Below are 20,441 nucleotides of genomic sequence, written 5' to 3'. Positions count from 1 at the left end.
TTTGTCCTCAAAGGATCTGTGTAATGGTTTTCGTTTCAAATTGGTGCCTCCAGGTACAATATTTCTTTTCAGCATCCAACAGTAGTCGGACATCATATTTACATCCCATCTTCCTTGATAAGGATGCTCAAATTCTCGAAGATCTTGATGGATTCGTTCTCCTTGTTCTTCACTGTAATCTTCCAAATTTTTAGGGAATCGATCCCGATGCGAGTCTAAGTAATGCATCTTTATGCTCATTAAGCATCCTAACTTACCAAAATTTTTAATCATATCACTAACTATTTGCTCCCAATTTTCACTCTTGTGATTACCCAGAAAATTTTCGACAACTGCTTTGAAACTAAGCCATGCGGCTTTCTCCTTTTTATTCATCTTGGTGATAAATTGCTCATTTTTTAACAATTTGCGAATTTGTGGTTTGACAAAAACCCCTTCTTTTAGTTTCGCATCAGATTTTTCTGGAAACTTTTGTTCCTGGTATTTAAAACAGTTTCCTTCTTTATCTAAGGCTTTGACAAATTGTTTCATTCCTCCTAGTTTCGTGTGTAAGGATGGAATTATCACCTTTGAAGGGTCGATTAGGGGATATTCCATTATATTTTTTTAACCTGGTTCGAAAGAATTTCTTTTTGGCCATTGTTTTTTAATGTAGTGATTTGATCGATCTCTACTGTCCTACAAACACAGGAAACATAGTGTTTTTGTAAAACCTGATTAATGTCCAAGTAGTATGCTTAAAATCTTAAAATCTCCACAAATTTGCCAGTTGTGTTCTCGGTATCTAATTTTATCCAAAACTAGTTTCATATATTCATAGTTTTCTTTCATTTCCGTTGAATGCGCTATTCGAATTGGAGCATAAATATTAGTATTATGTAGTAGTACTACTTTTAAACTTCTTTTCGAAGAGTCAATAAATAGTCTCCAATTTTCATCTTTGTATATATTTGTTTTTAATTTATTCATGAGTCCGACAACATCTGAGCAATATACCAACGACGGATTTTCATCTTTTGTAAAATATTGTCGGAATTCTTTTTCTCTGTCTCGATAAAAGCTAGGTGTTGTGCCTTTTGATAACAAGTTTTTCTTCTTCAACACTGATGCTAGGTGTTCTGCACAATCCTTCGGCAATTTTAAATCTCTAATGAGATTGCTAAGTTCTTCTTGGTTAAACTGCAACATCCATAGCTTTAATTCTGGTTTCGATAAAACTTTTGACTTGGAAATGTTCAGCAACCGTATTTTCAGTATTTTAAAGTAACCTAAAACGGAAATTTAAATTGAAATTGCTTTGTTTCGGAATTCAACAATTTATTAATCAAGAACCGTAGAATGTGCAAATAATCGAAACTATATTAGCATTTACTAATTTTGGATTATTGCGGAATTTAGAAATTCCATTTTATGAATTAATTCCAAAATAGATTAGATTTAGCTGACGACATGAATTCAGATTTTTCAAATTGTACCATCCATTGCTTTCTTTCTTGTTTTGATAAAACTTTTGACTTAGAATCGTTTAGCAACCGTATTTTTAGGATTTTACACAATCCTAGGTAGCATAATTGTATTAAAAGTTCGTCAATTTACAAAACGGTAATTTAAATTAAAATTGCTTTGTTTCGGAATACAACAACTGATTAATCAAGAACCGTACAATCTTCAAATATCAAAAATTATATTAGAATTTACTAATTTTGGATTATTGCGGAATTTACAAATTACATCTTATGAATTAATTCCAAAATACATATTATTTAGCTAATGACGTGAATTCAGATTTTAAAAATTGCAACATCCATAGCTTTATTTCTGGATTCGATAAAACTTTGACATGGAATTGTTTAGCAACTGTATTTATAGGATTTTAAAGTAACCTATGAAGTCTAAATTTTAGTAAATGTTCGTCAATTTGAAAACGGTAATTTGAATTGAAATTGCTTTCTTTCGGAATTCAACAATTGATTAATTATAAACCGTAGAATGTGCAAATATTCGAAAATATATTACCATTTACTAATTTTGGATTGAAATTATTTTACTAGTTTTGAATTGGAATTGTTTAGCAACCGTATTTTTAGGATTTTAAAGTAAAATAAGTAGTCTTAATTTTATTAAATGTTCGCCAATTTGCAAAACGGTAATTTGAATTGAAATTGCTTTGTTTCGGAATTCAACAATTAAATCATTATAAACAGTAGAATGGGCAAATATCAGAAATTATATTAGAATTTACTAATTTTTGATTATTGCGGAATTTACAATTTACATCTTATGAATTAATTCCAAAATAGATTAGATTTAGCTGATGACGTGAATTCAGATTTTTTAAATTGCAACATCCATAGTTTTATTTCTGGTTTCGATAAAACTTTTGATTTGGAATCGTTTAGGAACCGTATTTTTAAGATTTTAAAGTAACCTATGAAGTCTAAATTTTAGTAAATGTTTATCAATTTGCAAAACGGTAATTTGAATTGAAATTGCTTTGTTTCAAAATACGACAACTAATTAATCAAGAACCGTACAATCTTCAAATATCAGAAATTATATTTCAATTTACTAATTTAGGATTATTGCGAAATTTACAAATTACATGTTATGAATTAATTCCAAAATACATATGTGACGCGACACGAGAAAAAGGACCTATCGTTAAAAAAATCGATTTTGAGATTATGGTGCTATTCGACAGATTATTCTTTGCTCTTTCACGTGAAAAAATCGAAAGTTGAAAAACTTAAATAGTTTCAATAATATAAAGCCCGAAAGTTAAGCATGTACGTGCAAATACACGGGTTTTCTGCGCATGGCGTCACTTTAAACGCTCTCTCCTGTAAAATTCTCTTTTGCGGCAATAGGTCCCTTTTCTCGTGTCGCGTCACATATTGGTTAGCTGATGACGTTAATTCAGATTTTAAAAATTGCAACATCCATAGCTTTATTTCTGGTTTCGATAAAACTTTTGACTTGGAATTGTTTAGCAACCGTATTTTCAGTATTTTAAAGTAACCTATGTAGTCTTAATTTTAGTTAATGTTTGTCAATTTGCAAAACGGTAATTTGAATTGAAATTGCTTTCTTTCGGAATTCAACAATTGATTAATTATAAACCGTAGAATTTGCAAATATCCGAAACTATATTACCATTTACTAATTTTGGATAAATGCGGAATTTACATATTACATCTTATGAATTAATTCCAAAATAGATTAGATTTAGCTGATGCCGTGAATTCCAATTTTGCAAATTGCAACATCCATAGCTTTATTTCTGGTTTCGATAAAACTTTTGACTTGGAATTGTTTAGCAACTGTATTTTCAGTATTTTATAGTAACCTATGTAGTCTTAATTTCAGTAAATTTTCGTCAATTTGCAAAACGGTAATTTGAATTGAAATTGCTTTGTTTCGAAATTCAACAATTGATTAATTATAAACCGTAGAATGTGCAAACATCCTAAACTATATTACCATTTATTAATTTTTGATTATTGCTGAATTTACAAATTACATCTTATGAAATAATTCCAAAATAGATGATATTTAGCTGATGACGTGAATTCAGATTTTGCAAATTGCAACATCCATAGCTTTATTTCTGGTTTCGATAAAACTTTTGACTTGAAATTGTTTAGCAACCGTATTTATAGGACTTTAAAGTAACCTATGAAGTCTAAATTTTAGTAAATGTTTATCAATTTGCAAAACTTTAATTTGAATTGAAATTGCTTTGTTTCGGAATACGACAACTGATTAATCAAGAACCGTACAATTTTCAAATATCAGAAATTATATTAGAATTTACTAATTTTGGATTATTGCGGAATTTACAAATTACATGTTATGAATTAATTCCAAAATAGATTAGATTTAGCTGATGCCGTGAATTTCAATTTTGCAAATTGCAACATCTATAGATTTATTTCTGGATTCGATAAAACTTTTCACTTGGAATTGTTTAGCAACCGTATTTTAAGTATTTGAAAGTAACCTATGTAGTCTTAATTTTAGTAAATGTTTGTCAATTTGCAAAACGGTAATTTAAATTGAAATTGCTTTCTTTTGGAATTCAACAATTGATTTATTATAAACTGTAGAATGTGCAAATATCTGAAACTATATTACCATTTACTAATTTTGGATTAATGCGGAATTTACAAATTACATCTTATGAATTAATTCCAAAATAGATTAGATTCAGCTGACGACATGAATTCAGATTTTGCAAATTGCTTAATCCATTTTTTTTTCTTGTTTTGATAAAACTATTGACTTGTAATTGTTTATAATTTGCAAAACGGTAATTTTAATTGAAATTGCTTTCTTTTGGAATTCAACAATTGATTAATTATAAACCGTAGAATGTGCAAATATCCGAAACTATAATAGCATTTACTAATTTTGGATTATTGTGGAATTTAGAAATTACATTTTATGAATTAATTCCAAAATAGATTAGATTTAGCTGACGACATGAATTCAGATTTTGCAAATTGCACCATCCATTGCTTTTTTTTGGTTTGATAAAACTTTTGACTTGGAATCGTTTAGCAACCGTATTTTTAGAATTTTACACAATCCTAGGTAGCATAATTGTATTAAATGTTCGTCAATTTGCAAAACGGTAATTTGAATTGAAATTGCTTTCTTTCGGAATTCAACAATTGATTAATTGCAGAATTTACAAATTACATGTTATGAATTAATTCCAAAATAGATAATATTTAGCTGATGACGTGTATTCAGATTTTGCAAGTTCAGGGTGGCGAGTGAAAACGGTTTTTGAAATTCCCTGTCTTTTTCCTGACTTTTCCCTGTCTTATAAACCTATACGGGGCATTCTCCGTGAAATTTTCACTTAAAATTTTTTTTTATTAAAACAATTTTTTTCGAATTCTATATGAAAAATAAGTAAATACCTGTTTTTTAATTTTTTTATTTGATCAAAATTATAGAAATTGTGATTTTTTAAATTTAACGTCTTTAGAAGCAGATGAATTTTGAAACACTCTTTTCTCTGTTATATAACAAAAGATAAAAAATAACTTTTCTCAAAGCCAAAGTAATCGATTTTCGATTTTTTTCTTTTATTACAATCACTGATAAATAAAGAAATTTTTCCCTTTTATGTCAAAGTGATGTTCTTAAGGGATAAAATGATATTTAAAATTATATCAGTCGTTGCACAGAGTTTTATTCGACTTTTACACTTGTTAAAAAATTAACTTTCACCCAGATAGCACGTAATGTTGCAGCAAGCTTGTGGCAAGCTTGCCGCGTAAGATTGCCAATATTGCCGAGCAAGCTTGCGGCAATATTGTGGCAAGCTTCAAATGTTTGACCTACAGGAAGCTTGCCGCGTTAGCTTGCAGCAATATTGTCTTGTAAGCTTGCTGTAATATTGCACTGTAAGGTTGTGGTAAGGTTACACGTAAGGTTGTTGTAAGGTTGAGGTGAGGTTGTGGTAAGTTTACAAATTATGGAAAAAAATTAACAAAATAATTAATAATTTTAATAATTAATAAATATTAATTGAAAAAATGAATTTTGTTGCTCTTCTTTATTTTTGAAACCTAACATGAAGCAGAAAATTTTGAAAACAAATTTAGCGGCACTGGGATTCGAACCCAGGATCGACGCGCATAAACCTAATATCCTAAATAACTGAGCTAAGTGGGGAACTGAGGAAGAGAAACTCAATTTTGCTTTTAAGGAGTTAGTTAGCTTCTTGGTGCACCTTAATAGCAAAATTGAGTTTCTCTTCCTCAGTTCCCCACTTAGCTCAGTTAGTTAGGGTGTTAGGTTTATGCGCGTCGATCCCGGGTTCAAATCCCAGTGCCCCCAAGTTTGTTTTTAAAATTTTCTGTTTCATGTTAGGTATCAAAAATATAGAAGAGCAACAAACTTCATTTTTTAATTAATATTTATTAATTATTTAAATTATTAATTATTTTGTTAATTTTTTTCCATAATTTGTAAACTTACCACAACCTCACCTCAACCTTACAACAACCTTACGTGTAACCTTACCACAACCTTACAGTGCAACATTGCGGCAATATTGCCGTGCAATATTACAGCAAGCTTACAAGGCAATATTGCTGCAAGCTTACGCGGCAAGCTTTCTGTAGGTCGGACATTTGAAGCTTGCCACAATATTGCCGCAAGCTTGCTCGGCAATATTAGCAATCTTACGCGGCAAGCTTGCCACAAGCTTGCTGCAACATTACGTGCTATCTGGGCAATAACAAAACAAATAAATGCCTTACTAATGGAATGAAGTTATCGAAATTATGAAGTGGTTTAATTTCTCAATTTCTTTCACTAAACTCTGTGCAACGGCTGATATAATTTTAAATATCATTTTATCCCTTAAGAACACCACTTTGACATAAGAGGGAAAAATTTCTTTATTTATCAGTGATTGGAATGAAAGAAAAAAATCGAAAATCGATTACTTCGGTTTTGAGAAAAATCATTTTTTAGTCGTAATTTTAATTTATTTAATGTTTTCGCTTTATTAAAGTTAATTTTTTATTACATATTTGAAATATTCAAGAAAAAAATTTTTTTTGCATATATTATATTATTTTTAATCTTTTGTTATAACAGAGAAAAAAGTGTTTTAAAATTCATCTGCTTCTGAAGACGTTAATTTTAAAAAAAATCACAACTCTATAATTTTGATCAAATAAAAAAATAAAAAAACATGTATTTACTTATTTTTCATATAGAATTCGAAAAAAATTGTTTTAATTAAAAAAAATTTTGAGTGAAAATTTCATGGAGAATGCCCCATACATATCTATTAGTCATAAAAGCATTTATTATTTTCGTATGAAATAAAGTTTAAAATTAATTCTTTTTTAGCAGATATATTTGTGTCCTTTTGTGCATTGGACTTTATTGACAGTTTTAAGTGTATAACTAAGAATATTTACACTTCCTACAGCTTTTCCCTGACTTTAGATTAAGTTCCCTGTCTTTTCCAGATTTTTCAAATTCCCTGTCTATTCCCGGTTTTCCAGGTCGCTCGCCACCCTGAAGTTGCAACATCCATAGCTTTTTTTCTTGTTTTGATAAAACTTATTACTTGAAATCGTTTAGCAACCTTTTTTCTGGATTTTACATAAACCTATGTAGCATAATTTTAGTAAATTTTCGTCAATTTGCAAAACGGTAATTTGAATTGAAATTGCTTTCTTTCGGAATTCAACAATTGATTAATTATAAACTGTACAGTGTGCAAATTTCCGAAACTATATTACCATTTACTAATTTTGGACTATTGCAGAATTTACAAATTGCATCTTAAGAATTAATTTCAAAATAGATATTATTTTCCTGATGACGTGAATTCTGATTTTGCAAATTGCAACATCCATAGCTTTTTTTTGGTTTTGATAGAAACCTACGTAGTCTTAATTTTAGTAAATATTGGGTAAAGCTTTCTTTGTCTACTCCTGATTTTCGAAGGGTATTTTAATTTCATTCAAACACTATATTTTAAAAGTATATAATGATAAAAACAACACCTTAAAATAGTTTTTAAAAAAAATTATTTTTAAAAAAGTTATTAACAATTTAATTTTTTAACACCTTTTTCGAAAAAAATGAATTACTCGAAAACTAATCGACAGAATTCGATAAAATTTTAACCACTTAGTTACAAAATCTTTTTTTCTAAAACTTTAATTCTAGTTTTAAATTATCATGTAATTTGTTTAAATAATAAAAAATTTTTATAAACAATTGAAAATTTGAGCATGTTCTTAATGAGATAATTAAATTTTCTTCACAGCATTTTATTCCACGTAAAATGTTGAACTATTAGCAAGAAAAAAATTTTAGTGCCCGCATTTTATTTACAAAATAAAGCTATATTTTTTAAGCGCTATATTATTCGCTATATTGGATCTGCCATTTTGAATTTAATTTTATTTAAAATTTTCGAAATTATGTTTTAAATGCTTTATAAATGACCCGCAACTAACAAATTGAAACCAATTCAACGCATATAACGCGTCAGTGCGACCGCCCGCGAAACTGCACGCGCCATGTCTTTGTTACAGCGCGTAACAAAAATAGCTGTAATTTGTAAATAAAATGCGGGCCCTAAATTTTTTTTGGTAATACTTTCAAATTCTACCTAGAATAAAATGCTATAAAGAAAATTTAATTATCTCATTAAGAACAGGCTTAAAAACCATCGGTACACTTCAGAAAGCCTTAGCCAGATATAGATTATTATTTAATGATTTTATTCATTTGTTGACTCTCCCTTTATGATTTGAATTACATATCGTGCACGTGAACTACCTCGTGTTTATAGCATGTCTATTCCATATAATATATTTCCGAGTCGCAAATTACACTTGAACTGAATCTTAGTAGACTGAATTTGTAGTTTAATTTTTAATCTCCATACAACTTATCCAATTCCGATTATCAATCATTATTTAATTTAATCAACTGGAATGGCGTAATTTATATTAACGCCTTTTGAGTAAATCAAGAACCATACTATACACGCCGAATACTCGTTTCGGAATCCAATAATTAGCTGATGACAACGTCTAGAAATAAACATATGGACTCAGATGCGGCGTGAGTGTAGTTCTCCCACAAACATGTAGGGTATCGCCACCATCAGTTAATGTTTTGACTTGGTTCTTTTTAGTTGAAGGCAGGTATTTTTAAAATTATTAATGAAACCATTTTTTTGGTTGACATAAGCATTTTAAATATTTAAATCTACTAAGAATAAATAATTAAAATACAATTGCATGGTGTCACAATGCTGATGAGTAAGTTAATTATTTTAATTAATTAATTTTAATAAAAATCTGCATTTATATATCTTTTTAATTTAAATAATTTTTATCTTATTAATTTATTTTATCAATTTAAAGTTATATAGATAAAATAAAAATATGAATACATTCTTAAGGGCTGTTTTTTGTTAAAATATTAGTGGTTTTTTTGGAGGCCTGTAGTCTCTTGGATGAACCACTTTAAAAAAAATATTAGATTTTATTTAAGAAATCTCCTCTTTATCTTTTAACAGCATCAATTCGGAGACGTTCAATTCTTTTCTAGGCTGAGCAATGCCAGTTTGTGACCCACCAAACAACAAAACAACTTACATATTAGTATCATTTCTATGTAACATATGTAGATGTAAACTAGACGACAATCAATATTTATTTTTATTAAAGTTTGCATTGAAGAATATAAATTTGCATTCGTACAGCAGTTTATTCGAATTATCTAGTGAAACAAGATTATTCGAACTTTATTTTGTTCAAAGTCTAACATACGTCAGCAGAATGACACTATCACGTCTTCTAAGCAAGTTTTTCTACTTTGTATAATAACGTTCTTTCGCAGTGAAAAATGTATCAAGACAAAGAGAAAGTTATTGTATTTCACATTTTCTACATTTCTGCACAATTTATTTCATAATATATTTTAATTGAATTAATATTATTTTGTTACAATTGGATTTAAGAAAGGTTAGTTATATAACATACATTTGTTGACTTGTGCATAACACTTAATGGTTATAATACCTAAACAATTCTAGGTTAGTATACAAAAAGAAGTTTTAAAGAGAAGAAGAGTTTTAATTCTTCAGGACTTTGTATTTCTAGACCATCAATATTCTTCTTAACATCTTACTATTCTCCTAGGTAAGAGGAAATGAAAAGAATATATGTGCGTACAGTGACAAAAGATGAAGTTATTCCAAGAAAGAGAAAAAAAAATAAATTAAATTTTCTCTTCGACAATATTTTAATTAAAGATATTATGCAATATCGTGGTATAACAAATTACTCAGTAAAGAAGATACCCTACTCGCCCAAATCATTGTTCCGATTTTTCGTAAATCCTAACGGACTTGATAACAATCGCTATTGGTATTTGCGTATTAATAGCTTAATAAAAGAAAATCCAAAGGTTTTACACATTTATGATTTACCAAATAATACACCAACACATTTTATGAACTCATTTAATCAGCATCAACATCAAGATAAATGTATTTCTTCAGTTGATTGTAAAGTCGCTTATCAGAATGATCAGAAAAAAATAAATTTAACTAAATCTAGTCTTCAGTTTAACACGAATCAAATAAGTGCATATGAGAAAATTGTTGGATTATCATTAGAAAATGACTTTTCGGTTGTCGCTCTGGTGGGACCAGCTGGTACTGGAAAAACAATTTGTCTCAAGCAGTTTGTAGAGAAACAGCATCTATTTTCATACATAACTAGTCAAAATAATTTACTACAAGATGCAACAATAAAATTAGGTTTAAATTCGAAACGAGTTTTTACTCTTTGTCGATTTATTATGAATCTCTTCGATTTAAATTTTTATGAGCAATGTACTTTTAATAATCGTATTACTGGATATCAAGTGCAAAATTTTCCCCTTCTGTTTAATGAATTGCCTGTTTCTGTAAAATTTGTGAAATCATTGTTTTCAACAAATAATTTAGAACATGAGGATGTAACATCGACATTTATATCAGGAAATTATACTCTTTTTTTGTGCCTCGATGAATTTTCTATGATTTCTTATAATATTTTACAAACTTTATTAAAAGGGCTCGAACATGCTGTTAAAAGTTTAAATACAAACGATAACATTTATAAATCTGTTGTCATATTATCTGGCGATTGCCATCAAATACAACCAATCTATACAATGAAAAATAGTCTAGAGCGTCAAGAAAAATTAATTTATGAAAGTGAAACAAAAACATTGGAAACTCGTTATTCATATCAATATATTTCGATAAATTGTAGAAAAATTTTGAACTTGGTCAATGAGAAAATTTTCTTTTTTCAGCAATTACGTAATAAAGATGAAAGATACCATCAGTTTCTAAATCGAATCCTAATATCCAAAAAATGGCAATTAGAAATTATTAATTACTTTAATCGACGATGCCTTCAAAATCGAATTGATCTGCATTATCCAATCACGAGTGTTTTTGATTTATCGAGAAAAACTCAAAGTCCTTTACAATTGACTAAATGGTATCGACACCATGCACCGCATTTTAATTCATTCAACTATTTTACCTGGTGTAATGTAGATGCTCACTTTATTAATATGTCAGTATTCTATGCTATTTATCGTACTTATTTCTCTAAGCAGCAAAAAGAAACTACCAATTTTCAACCACGCCTAGCCCCAATATATTTTTACAGTAACAGTGATTTTCACAATGGTTATTATGATCGTGTACGATTACCATTTTTACCACTTATACTCGGCATGACGTACAAATTGCTCATTAATAAAGCAAATACCCTTTGCCGTGGACAGTTGTTAACTCTTTTGAAAATTGATGATTCATGCGGTGGTGTATTAACGTGTATTGATCGTAGTGAAAAGATTTACAAAGTCATGCCTACTTTCTTTACTATGAACCTCTTCTGCGAAGACGTATCACATTTTGTTTTTCAGAATATAGAGAAAATAGCAATTAATAACGAACACTATGCCCGCATGCAGAAATATGGTAAGCTGTTTGGGTATCCGATGCAATTGGTTTGTGGTGACACAGTTCGTGGAAGTATTGGTATCACAGTCGACAGCGACCTTTATATTAATCTGAGCGGTTGCAGCTTGGAAGAAATTTATGTTATTTTGTCACGAACGACAGATGAACGTAAAATTAAAGCAGTACTTGTATCTTAAAATGGAGCTCTGAAAGTAAAAATAATTTAATGTCCTGCGCTATAAGTACTCTATAAGTATAAAAAATAAGATCATACTGAATATAATCTGACTAATCAATTATCTTTATATTCTTATTGTAATGATTGTTATTAATCTTTATTATAAAGATTATTTTCAGTTATTATTAATCTTTCAATGTTTTAGAATGATTTTTGGTATTCACAATGAATTATATATTTTATAATCCAAAATCGAATTGAATTATAATTCGAGATTATAGAAACAGGTTCTTTTTCATATTGTCATTTAAGTTGTTAAAGTTGTTTTAAAAATAATATAATATAATAATATAATTTTCGAAGTTTGTAAATTTTTGCAAAAGTCATTTTTATAAACTTTACAAAATTATTATTCAGTCATAAGGAGAACACTTTGTATGAAGTAAACGTTTAAATTATCATCCTATCCTATCTACTTTGCTTAAGCTTCGGAACAACTGAAAAAAATCAATTTCTTTACATTACTTTCTGTGTCCAACCAGTACTTTCGAGAATGTGACATATTCATTAGTTTGATTGATTTTATGATCAATTGTCATCAGCAATGGCATGTCGCCCATATAATAAAATATTTGTCGTGCAGTTTTATTATACAAATAATTGTAACAATTAAAACTTTATTATGTTTTATTATACAATAATCCGCTTTTTTCAATAATAATAATAATAATAATAATAATTTCTTGTACATTATCATTTTGGGTGTTATTATTATACTTGATTTTTCTCTCATTAGCTTATTGTCTCAATATGTGATAAATGATCGGGATACCGGCCTCATCCATGATGCAACTTTTTTTGTCTAAGTATAAAAATGTTTCCGGTGACAAATTACCGTGTTATATCAAATTGATTTTATATTATTAACATTTTGTGTGTAAGGATGAGCAATGTTGGGATTGACGATGTTCCTCAGTAATCTCTTTATATGATCTCCTATGAGACCAATGATGAACACGTCAATCCTTGGAATATTTCCCGAATTATATAACATGCGATTGGAAACGTGTTTCTCAAAATCTGTCTCCGCATCTCTGAATAAACTCAGGCAAGTGCGGAGACAGTTTCTCTCAAAGATTCTTAATTTTTCCATATATGAGGGCGATATCCCGAACCATATCTGGCAACTATATGTGAGTATTAGGCGTATCAACAACAAATAGCATATTATCTTGTCCCTGGCATTCAGTCTGGATGACGAGAAGATATTTTTATAACAGAAAAAGGCTTTTCTAGCTTTTGTGATAGCTAGTTCTATATGAGTATTATATTTTAGACGATCGTCAATATGAATTCCAAGGTATTTTGTTGTTTTAGAGTGAAGAATTGTGTCAATGGAATCAGGTTTAGTAATGATTTTGAAATTATTCCAACATTCTATATTTTTCTTTGACATTTTAACAACTCTTGCTTTAACCCATGTTCGTTTATTTTGAACTCTGTAATCCCGTACAAAAACTAATTCATCTTGTTGAAACTCGATATTTCTATTACCTTCATAATTCTCAATTTGTTTATCTCGATTATTTTCATTTACTAGATCTCGCAACAAATCAAATCTAGTTCGTAACTCTCTATTCAACATTATCTTTGCCGGTGTTTCGTTTGTCGTACAATGTGGTGTATTTCGATAATATAACAAATAACGCAAAATCAAAGTTCTTTTTTCTACATTACAATTTCTATCATCAGAAAAAAAATTTTTAATACATTTTTGAAGAATCAGACGGCATTTTCTGCCGCACCATTTGTTGATGGATGTGCCGGCGCTGTCCTTACATGTTTAATACCATAATTTTTAATCCAATTTTGAAATTCTTCAGATGTGAATTGGCTTCCATTATCCGTAATGATTTTTCTTGGTAAACCAAATCGTGAACAAAAGTCTCTCAACTTTTCAATAGTTTTTGTAGAATCACATTTTGACATCTCGTAAACTTAAGGCCATTTTGAAAGCTATTAGATAACTCTTATAAATCTTGATCTAGTTTAGGATACCAAAAATACTGTGTTGCCAACAGCTTCATCTTACTAGCTCGAAAGTGAGTAGCATGAATTTCGTTCAACAGGTCTTCTTTAAACTTCTCTATGGAATAATCACACTCTGTATCCCCAAAACAGCAAACCGTTATCCATGCTGATTTCGTGTTTCCTCACGAAATAAGACTTCAAGGACTCCTTCACCTTATCAGGCCATTCCGACATAGTGTACAACAGCACCTTACTCAAGACAACATCCGTTCTTGTGATTTTTCTGATTAACTTAGCATCGATTGGTAACTTTTCCTCAACGTAAAAATTGAAATAATCTTCAGATTCTTCAGTCTTCAATTCTGCTGTCTCTAGTAGTCTAGACAGTCCATCAGCACTACCGTTTGCACTGCCTTTAATGTACTTAAAAGTATAATTAAATCCGCTGAGATACAGGGTCAATTTTTGCAACCACCCGGCTGCCATGACTGGAATACCCTTTTCCTCCCAAAAACAAGGCATGTAATGGCTTATGATCCGACTCCAAAATGAACTCCGTTCCCAATAAATATTGGTAAAATTTTTTAACTCCCCAATAAGTTGCCAGAGCTTCAATATGTATCGTTGCATAATTCTTTTCAGCTTTTGATAATGTCCTCGATGCAAAACAGACTGGTCTCTCTGCTCCATTGAAATAAACATGCAATAAAACAGCACCGATTCCATCCTCGTTGCCAAATGTAATAACTTGGAGCAATAACAACTCAATTGTTAATTAATAATAAAGACTTTATTATTTGTATATCACTGTGCGACTAGTCGACATACATGCTCAACAGCAACTGACTTGAATATATATTATTGTGCTGTGAACCGTTGTCAAGAAGGACTGTGCACGCGTGATCCCCGCCCTCATTGTCGAATACAGTTATGATCGCGGTAGATAACAATACTCTCGAAGCGTCATGTCATGAATATGGAAATTATTTACCGTTTGCGATTTTTCTACTTGTTTACTATCGTTGGCTTGTGTCGAATTTATTTTTAAATATAATGACGTATGATGACGACCGTTACATGTATTACAATGACCTGATTTGCATTCGCTTACCAAGTGATTTTTTCGCCAACAATTAAAACATAGACCTTTTTTTCTAACAATTTCCCTACGCTCGTTTACTTGAATTTTTTTTAAATTCTGTGCATTGATGCACTTGATGATTGTCATTACAAATTGAGCATTGCATTGACATCTGCGTATTTAAAAAAGTTTTCGACGATGGGTTATTGTTTGTTGGTGTTTGTTTGCTTGACATTTTCGAGGATTGTTGGTCGGAACACTGACTGAAAAAATTTTCCAAACTTCACTACCAAAGTTACTCAACTTTTACAATAGTAGTCTTTTCTTTTTATTTCTGATATTCTACCTCCTTGTAAATGGAAAAAAGACTTGGGAGATGAACATATTGATTAATGAAAAATTCTCGTTTTTTTTATTTTAAAAATATTACAATATATAAACAACGTTTTTTTGCAAAAATATTTGTGCGAATAATACTTGAATTTTTAATGTGGATTTTCAAAAAAAATTTCCGCTCGGAAACTCGTATGGAAATTCTTTTGACAATTTGTTTAAAAAAATTTCGGACAATTTTCCGAATGAATTCCGTACGAAATTCGAGCGAATTACTAACGAATTATTTATAACAAATTAATATAAAATTCGAATAGAATTCCGCATGAAATATCAGCTAAAAATTTCTTTTAAAACTTTTCGGACAAATTTCCATACAAAATTCGTACGAAATTCAAGCGAAATACTAACTGATTTCTTTTGGGAAATTTTAAGAAATTTCTGCTCGGAAATTCGCATAGAATTCCGCAAGAAATGTCAGATAAAAATTTCTTCAAAAAATCTTCGACTAAATTTCCAAACGAAATTCGAGCAGAATTTTTTAAAAATTTTCCAAAAGAAATCCGTTAGTTTGCTTGAATTTCGTATGGAAATTTGGCCGAAAATTTTTAAGTGACATTTCATGCGGAATTCCATACGAATGTCCTAGTAGAATTTTTTTATAAATTTTTCATAAATAATTCATTAGTAATTCGCTCGAATTTCGTACGGAATTCGTTGAGAAAATTGTCCAAAAATTTTTTTAACAAATTGTCAAAAGAATTTTCGTGCGAATTTCCATACGAGTTTCTAAACGAAATTTTTTTTTGAAAATCCATATTAAAAAATCGGGTATTATTATTATTTGGTCAGATTTCTGAACGAAATTCGTATGAATCATTTTTACCTAGATAATATTTATTTAATCTGAAAATTCAAAAACTTTCCATGGAACAATAACCAACATTTTGTTAAATTTAACTCAAGTCGGTTTTTTCGTCTTTATGTAATTGTAGACTGGCCGCAAGATTTGATTTTTAAAATTCCCTAACAAAAATTACCTAACTTTTGAAGAATTTTTCCAAACTCCTACTCTTCCCTGATTTGGTTTTTTCCTGACTTGTGGCCACCTTAATTTGGTGTTTGGAATCTTAGGACAGATACATACCCAGTAAAAAAAGAAGTATTGAGTGAAGCGTTTAGGAATTGAGTGAAGCTCTGAGCCAATACGGATTCGAGTAAAAACCGTATTGGGACGTTTGACTCAATCTTTTTTTCATCCGCCGAATACGGTCTTATTTTAGCATTAAAATTAAAATCACATGAGCAGAGTACACATTATAAATTGAAAGCACAATTGTCCTGGAATGTAAAAATGCCGATTTAGATAAGAAACTGTGAATATTTTTAATTTTTTGTTAAAAATTGGTAAAAGCAAAGTTTGACAATGCGCAACTGAATTTACCATGTGAATAAATGAAGTGGTAAGTTTAAATGGACGAAAAGAAATCTTCTGTTACCGACAGAAAGTTCCTAGAAAACAATGAAATTTCATTGTTTTGTTGAATTTACCACAATTCTCTAGGAACTTTCTGTTGGTAAAAGTAGATTTCTTTTAGTCCATTTCGTCCATTTAAACTTACCACTTCATTTATTCACATGGTAAATTCAGTTGCGCATTGTCAAACTTTGCTTTTACCAATTTTTAACAAAAAATAAAAAATATTCACAGTTTCTTATCTAAATCGGCATTTTTACATTCCAGGACAATTGTGCTTTCAATTTATAATGTGTACTCTGCTCATCTGATTTTAATTTTAATGCTAAAATAAGACCGTATTCGGCGGATGAAAAAAAGATTGAGTCAAACGTCCCAATACGGTTTTTACTCGAATCCGTATTGGCTCAGAGCTTCACTCAATTCCTAAACGCTCCACTCAATACTTCTTTTTTTACTGGGTATATACATGGGTGATTCTTTTGAAAGGGATCCTTTTTTGTTAGAATTACTAAAAATTCAAATTATTATTTTTTCTTACTTTTATTTTCAAAAATAAGTTTTGAAAATGTTTAAAGTTAAAAATATAAGTTGCGCAAAATTAATTTCCACAAATACGACCTTCAGCAACATTTTATTATCATGTGTTCTAGAGGTTAAATTATAACTTTTAAATTAATAGTTTCGTAAAAAAAACTCGGTAGGAATATTTTATTTTAAATAATAAATTGTTTTTTTTAATCTATTATATTTTTTGCTTGTATATTATATTTTTATTAAATAAATAATTTAATGTAAGGGTTATAACCCTTACAAATATCTATAGATATTTCAAAACAATAAATAAAAAGTTAAAAAAAAAGCCTATCAAATATAAAAAATGCTTCGCAAATGAATTGATAATTTGATCTCGTTTTTTCTAATTTAAAAAATATTACCTACAATTTTTGTAAACCATATTTTTAGTTTTAATCTTTAAATATTTTTCATAGATTACATATTATGTTTAAAACGTTAAAAAATATGATGTTATTTAGAAAACGAGACTTCGGAGATGAATTCGAATTTCTACTCTCTTAATTAATAATTTTAATAACTTTTTTATCTTATTTTAAACAAAAATAAGTGAAAATAAACGTTAGATTATGAACTTTAATTTGATTGTATATTATAAATATGTTAAAATTATTTAATTACCTTAAAATATCATTATAAAATATACCTGCTGCTTAACCAAAACTCGAAGACAAAATTAAATATGTTTTTTAACTAGAAAGAAGGATTATTGGTCCTTAAAGTTTAGTGAAGGAACTTATTAATGAGTTCCCTTCTAAAAATAAAATCAGGAATAAAGAGAAAACGTCAGAAATTTTGATGTTTTGTGACTACTTTGACGTTTCCTGAAGCTTTTGGTTAATTCTGACTAAAGGATTTTTTATGCTCCTGTTGAATCCTGATGTTTATGGATTGCGATCATTGAGCATTGAAATCTTTTTTTTTATTTACAGCCCCTCACCGAAATATAGTCGGTAAATGTAAAGTATCGTTAAAACTTGAAAGGGCTTAGGGGCTTAAGTGTGCAAAAACTGCCCCCGCATCTATTTTTCTCAAATTTGGCCCATATATTACTATCCATATGACTATAACTTTCTGCAATTTTGAACTCAAAATTCGCTTTTTTGGGGGAGTTATGGAGGGGGAAAGCAAAATCAAAAAACTTATTTTTCTCGAAAACTACTAAACCGATTTTAATGAAATTTTAAGAGGTTGTAAATATAGATAAGACGATTTTAGAAAAAAAAATCAAAATTTTTTTTCAGAAAAAATTTTCAAAAAAATTTTTTGAAATTTTCAAAAATTTTTTTTAGGGTTATTTTTTAAAGTGACCACTTTCTCTTTTGTTGTAAAAAGTACCTTATAATGTCCCCTTTAACATATATTTTTTCTAAATTTTTTAAAAATATAGTTTTTGAGTAAAATATCAAAAACCATGGTCATGCTATTTGTCACGTACGGTAATGCACATACTATATACATATGTGCAATTTCATGTGATAGGGTATAGCCAAATAAGTATGGAAAAAGTGAGCTGAATATATTTTTCCCATTCATTCCTACCCACTTAAAAATAACTTTTTAAAATTTTTAACTCAAAATTTTGAGTTTTTTGGAACTTATGGAGGGGAAAAGAATCGAAAAACGCATTTTTCTCAAAAACTACTGTATGCATTTTAATCAGCTTTGAATATGTTAAAAAGACCATTAAAGAGATTCCAAAAAAAATTTCAAATTTTTTTTTCAAAAAATTCCAAAAATCTTTTTTTTGAAAATTTCAAAATGAAATTTTTTGAAATTTTCAAAAAAAAAAATTTTTTAGTTCTATTAAAGTGACATTTTTATGTATTTTCTCATTTTATTCTCTTATGTGATCTAGTTAATAAAAAAATTTTGCCCGACATGATTTCAGGGTGTGTCACGGTAAATAACTCAAAAACCATACCCGGTACATTTTTATGTTATACGTAAATGGTTAATTAATTAATTATTTAATTACAAATTAATACTCAGGGGTTTTCTGAATACAAGTCTGAAATCGATGTTAAAAAAAATTGGGTCCAAAGAAAAATCCAAAAAATTTTATTTTGGCATTTTAAATTTTTTTCTTTTTGGATCGTTGAAGCGGTACATCACACTTTTTTTATTTAAATTTTTTAACAGTCTTACTTTTTAAAAATTAATGGCGATATTGAGATATTTAAAGTGTAACACGGTAAAAAAAACTCAAAAAATCCTAAAATTTTCCAAATTTTTTTGTTTGTCTAAAAATATTTTTTTATATCAACTTCAGATTTGTATTTAGCAACCTGAATAACGCACTAGTAATAAGCTGCAAAAATATTAGACAGGTTTTTTTAAATTAACCATTTACATACAACATAAAAATGTACCGGGTATGGTTTTTGAGTTATTTACCGTGACACACCCTGAAATCATGTCGGGCAAAATTTTTTTATTAAGTAGATCACATAAGAGAATAAAATGAGAAAATACATAAAAATGTCACTTTAATAGAACTAAAAAATTTTCATTTTGAAATTTTAAAAAAAAAAGATTTTTGGAATTTTTTGAAAAAAAAATTTGAAATTTTTTTTGGAATCTCTTTAATGGTCTTTTTAATATATTCAAAGCTGATTAAAATGCATACAGTAGTTTTTGAGAAAAATGCGTTTTTCGATTTTTTTCCCCTCCATAAGTTCCAAAAAACTCAAAATTTTGAGTTAAAAATTTAAAAAAGTTATTTTTAAGTGGGTAGGAATGAATGGGAAAAATATATTCGGCTCACTTTTTCCATACTTATTTGGCTATACCCTATCACATGAAATTGCACATATGTATATAGTATGTGCATTACCGTACGTGACAAATAGCATGACCATGGTTTTTGATATTTTACTCAAAAACTATATTTTTAAAAAATTTAGAAAAAATATATGTTAAAGGGGACATTATAAGGTACTTTTTACAACAAAAGAGAAAGTGGTCACTTTAAAAAATAACCCTAAAAAAAATTTTGAAAATTTTTTCTGAAAAAAAATTTTGATTTTTTTTCTAAAATCGTCTTATCTATATTTACAACCTCTTAAAATTTCATTAAAATCGGTTCAGTAGTTTTCGAGAAAAAAAAGTTTTTTGATTTTGCTTTCCCCCTCCATAACTCCCCCAAAAAAGCGAATTTTGAGTTCAAAATTGCAGAAAGTTATAGTCATATGGATAGTAATATATGGGCCAAATTTGAGAAAAATAGATGCGGGGG

General features: G+C 28.9%; 1 protein-coding gene across 2 annotated transcripts; it reads left to right on the top strand.

The window, feature by feature from the left end:
- The first annotated feature begins 9,279 nt into the window (after window positions 1–9,279).
- Window positions 9,280–12,317, top strand: LOC122498650. 2 transcript variants are annotated; one of them, XM_043606491.1, is made up of 2 exons: window positions 9,280–9,524; window positions 9,702–12,317. In XM_043606491.1, exon 2 carries the CDS (start codon window positions 9,712–9,714, stop codon window positions 11,722–11,724), a length of 2,013 nt encoding a protein of 670 aa, XP_043462426.1. In that variant the 5' UTR covers window positions 9,280–9,524; window positions 9,702–9,711; the 3' UTR covers window positions 11,725–12,317. The 2 variants fall into 2 exon arrangements, with proteins under 2 accessions (XP_043462426.1, XP_043462425.1); XM_043606490.1 differs by having other exon boundaries at window positions 9,280–9,595.
- Window positions 12,318–20,441: the final 8,124 nt, after the last annotated feature.

This window comes from Leptopilina heterotoma, unplaced genomic scaffold (genome assembly GCF_015476425.1).
Source record: "Leptopilina heterotoma isolate Lh14 unplaced genomic scaffold, ASM1547642v1 Lhet_156, whole genome shotgun sequence".
NCBI classification, from domain to species: Eukaryota; Metazoa; Arthropoda; class Insecta; order Hymenoptera; family Figitidae; genus Leptopilina; species Leptopilina heterotoma.
Note: the sequence above shows the minus strand (reverse complement) of the source record. Positions and strands in the feature narration are given on the sequence as shown.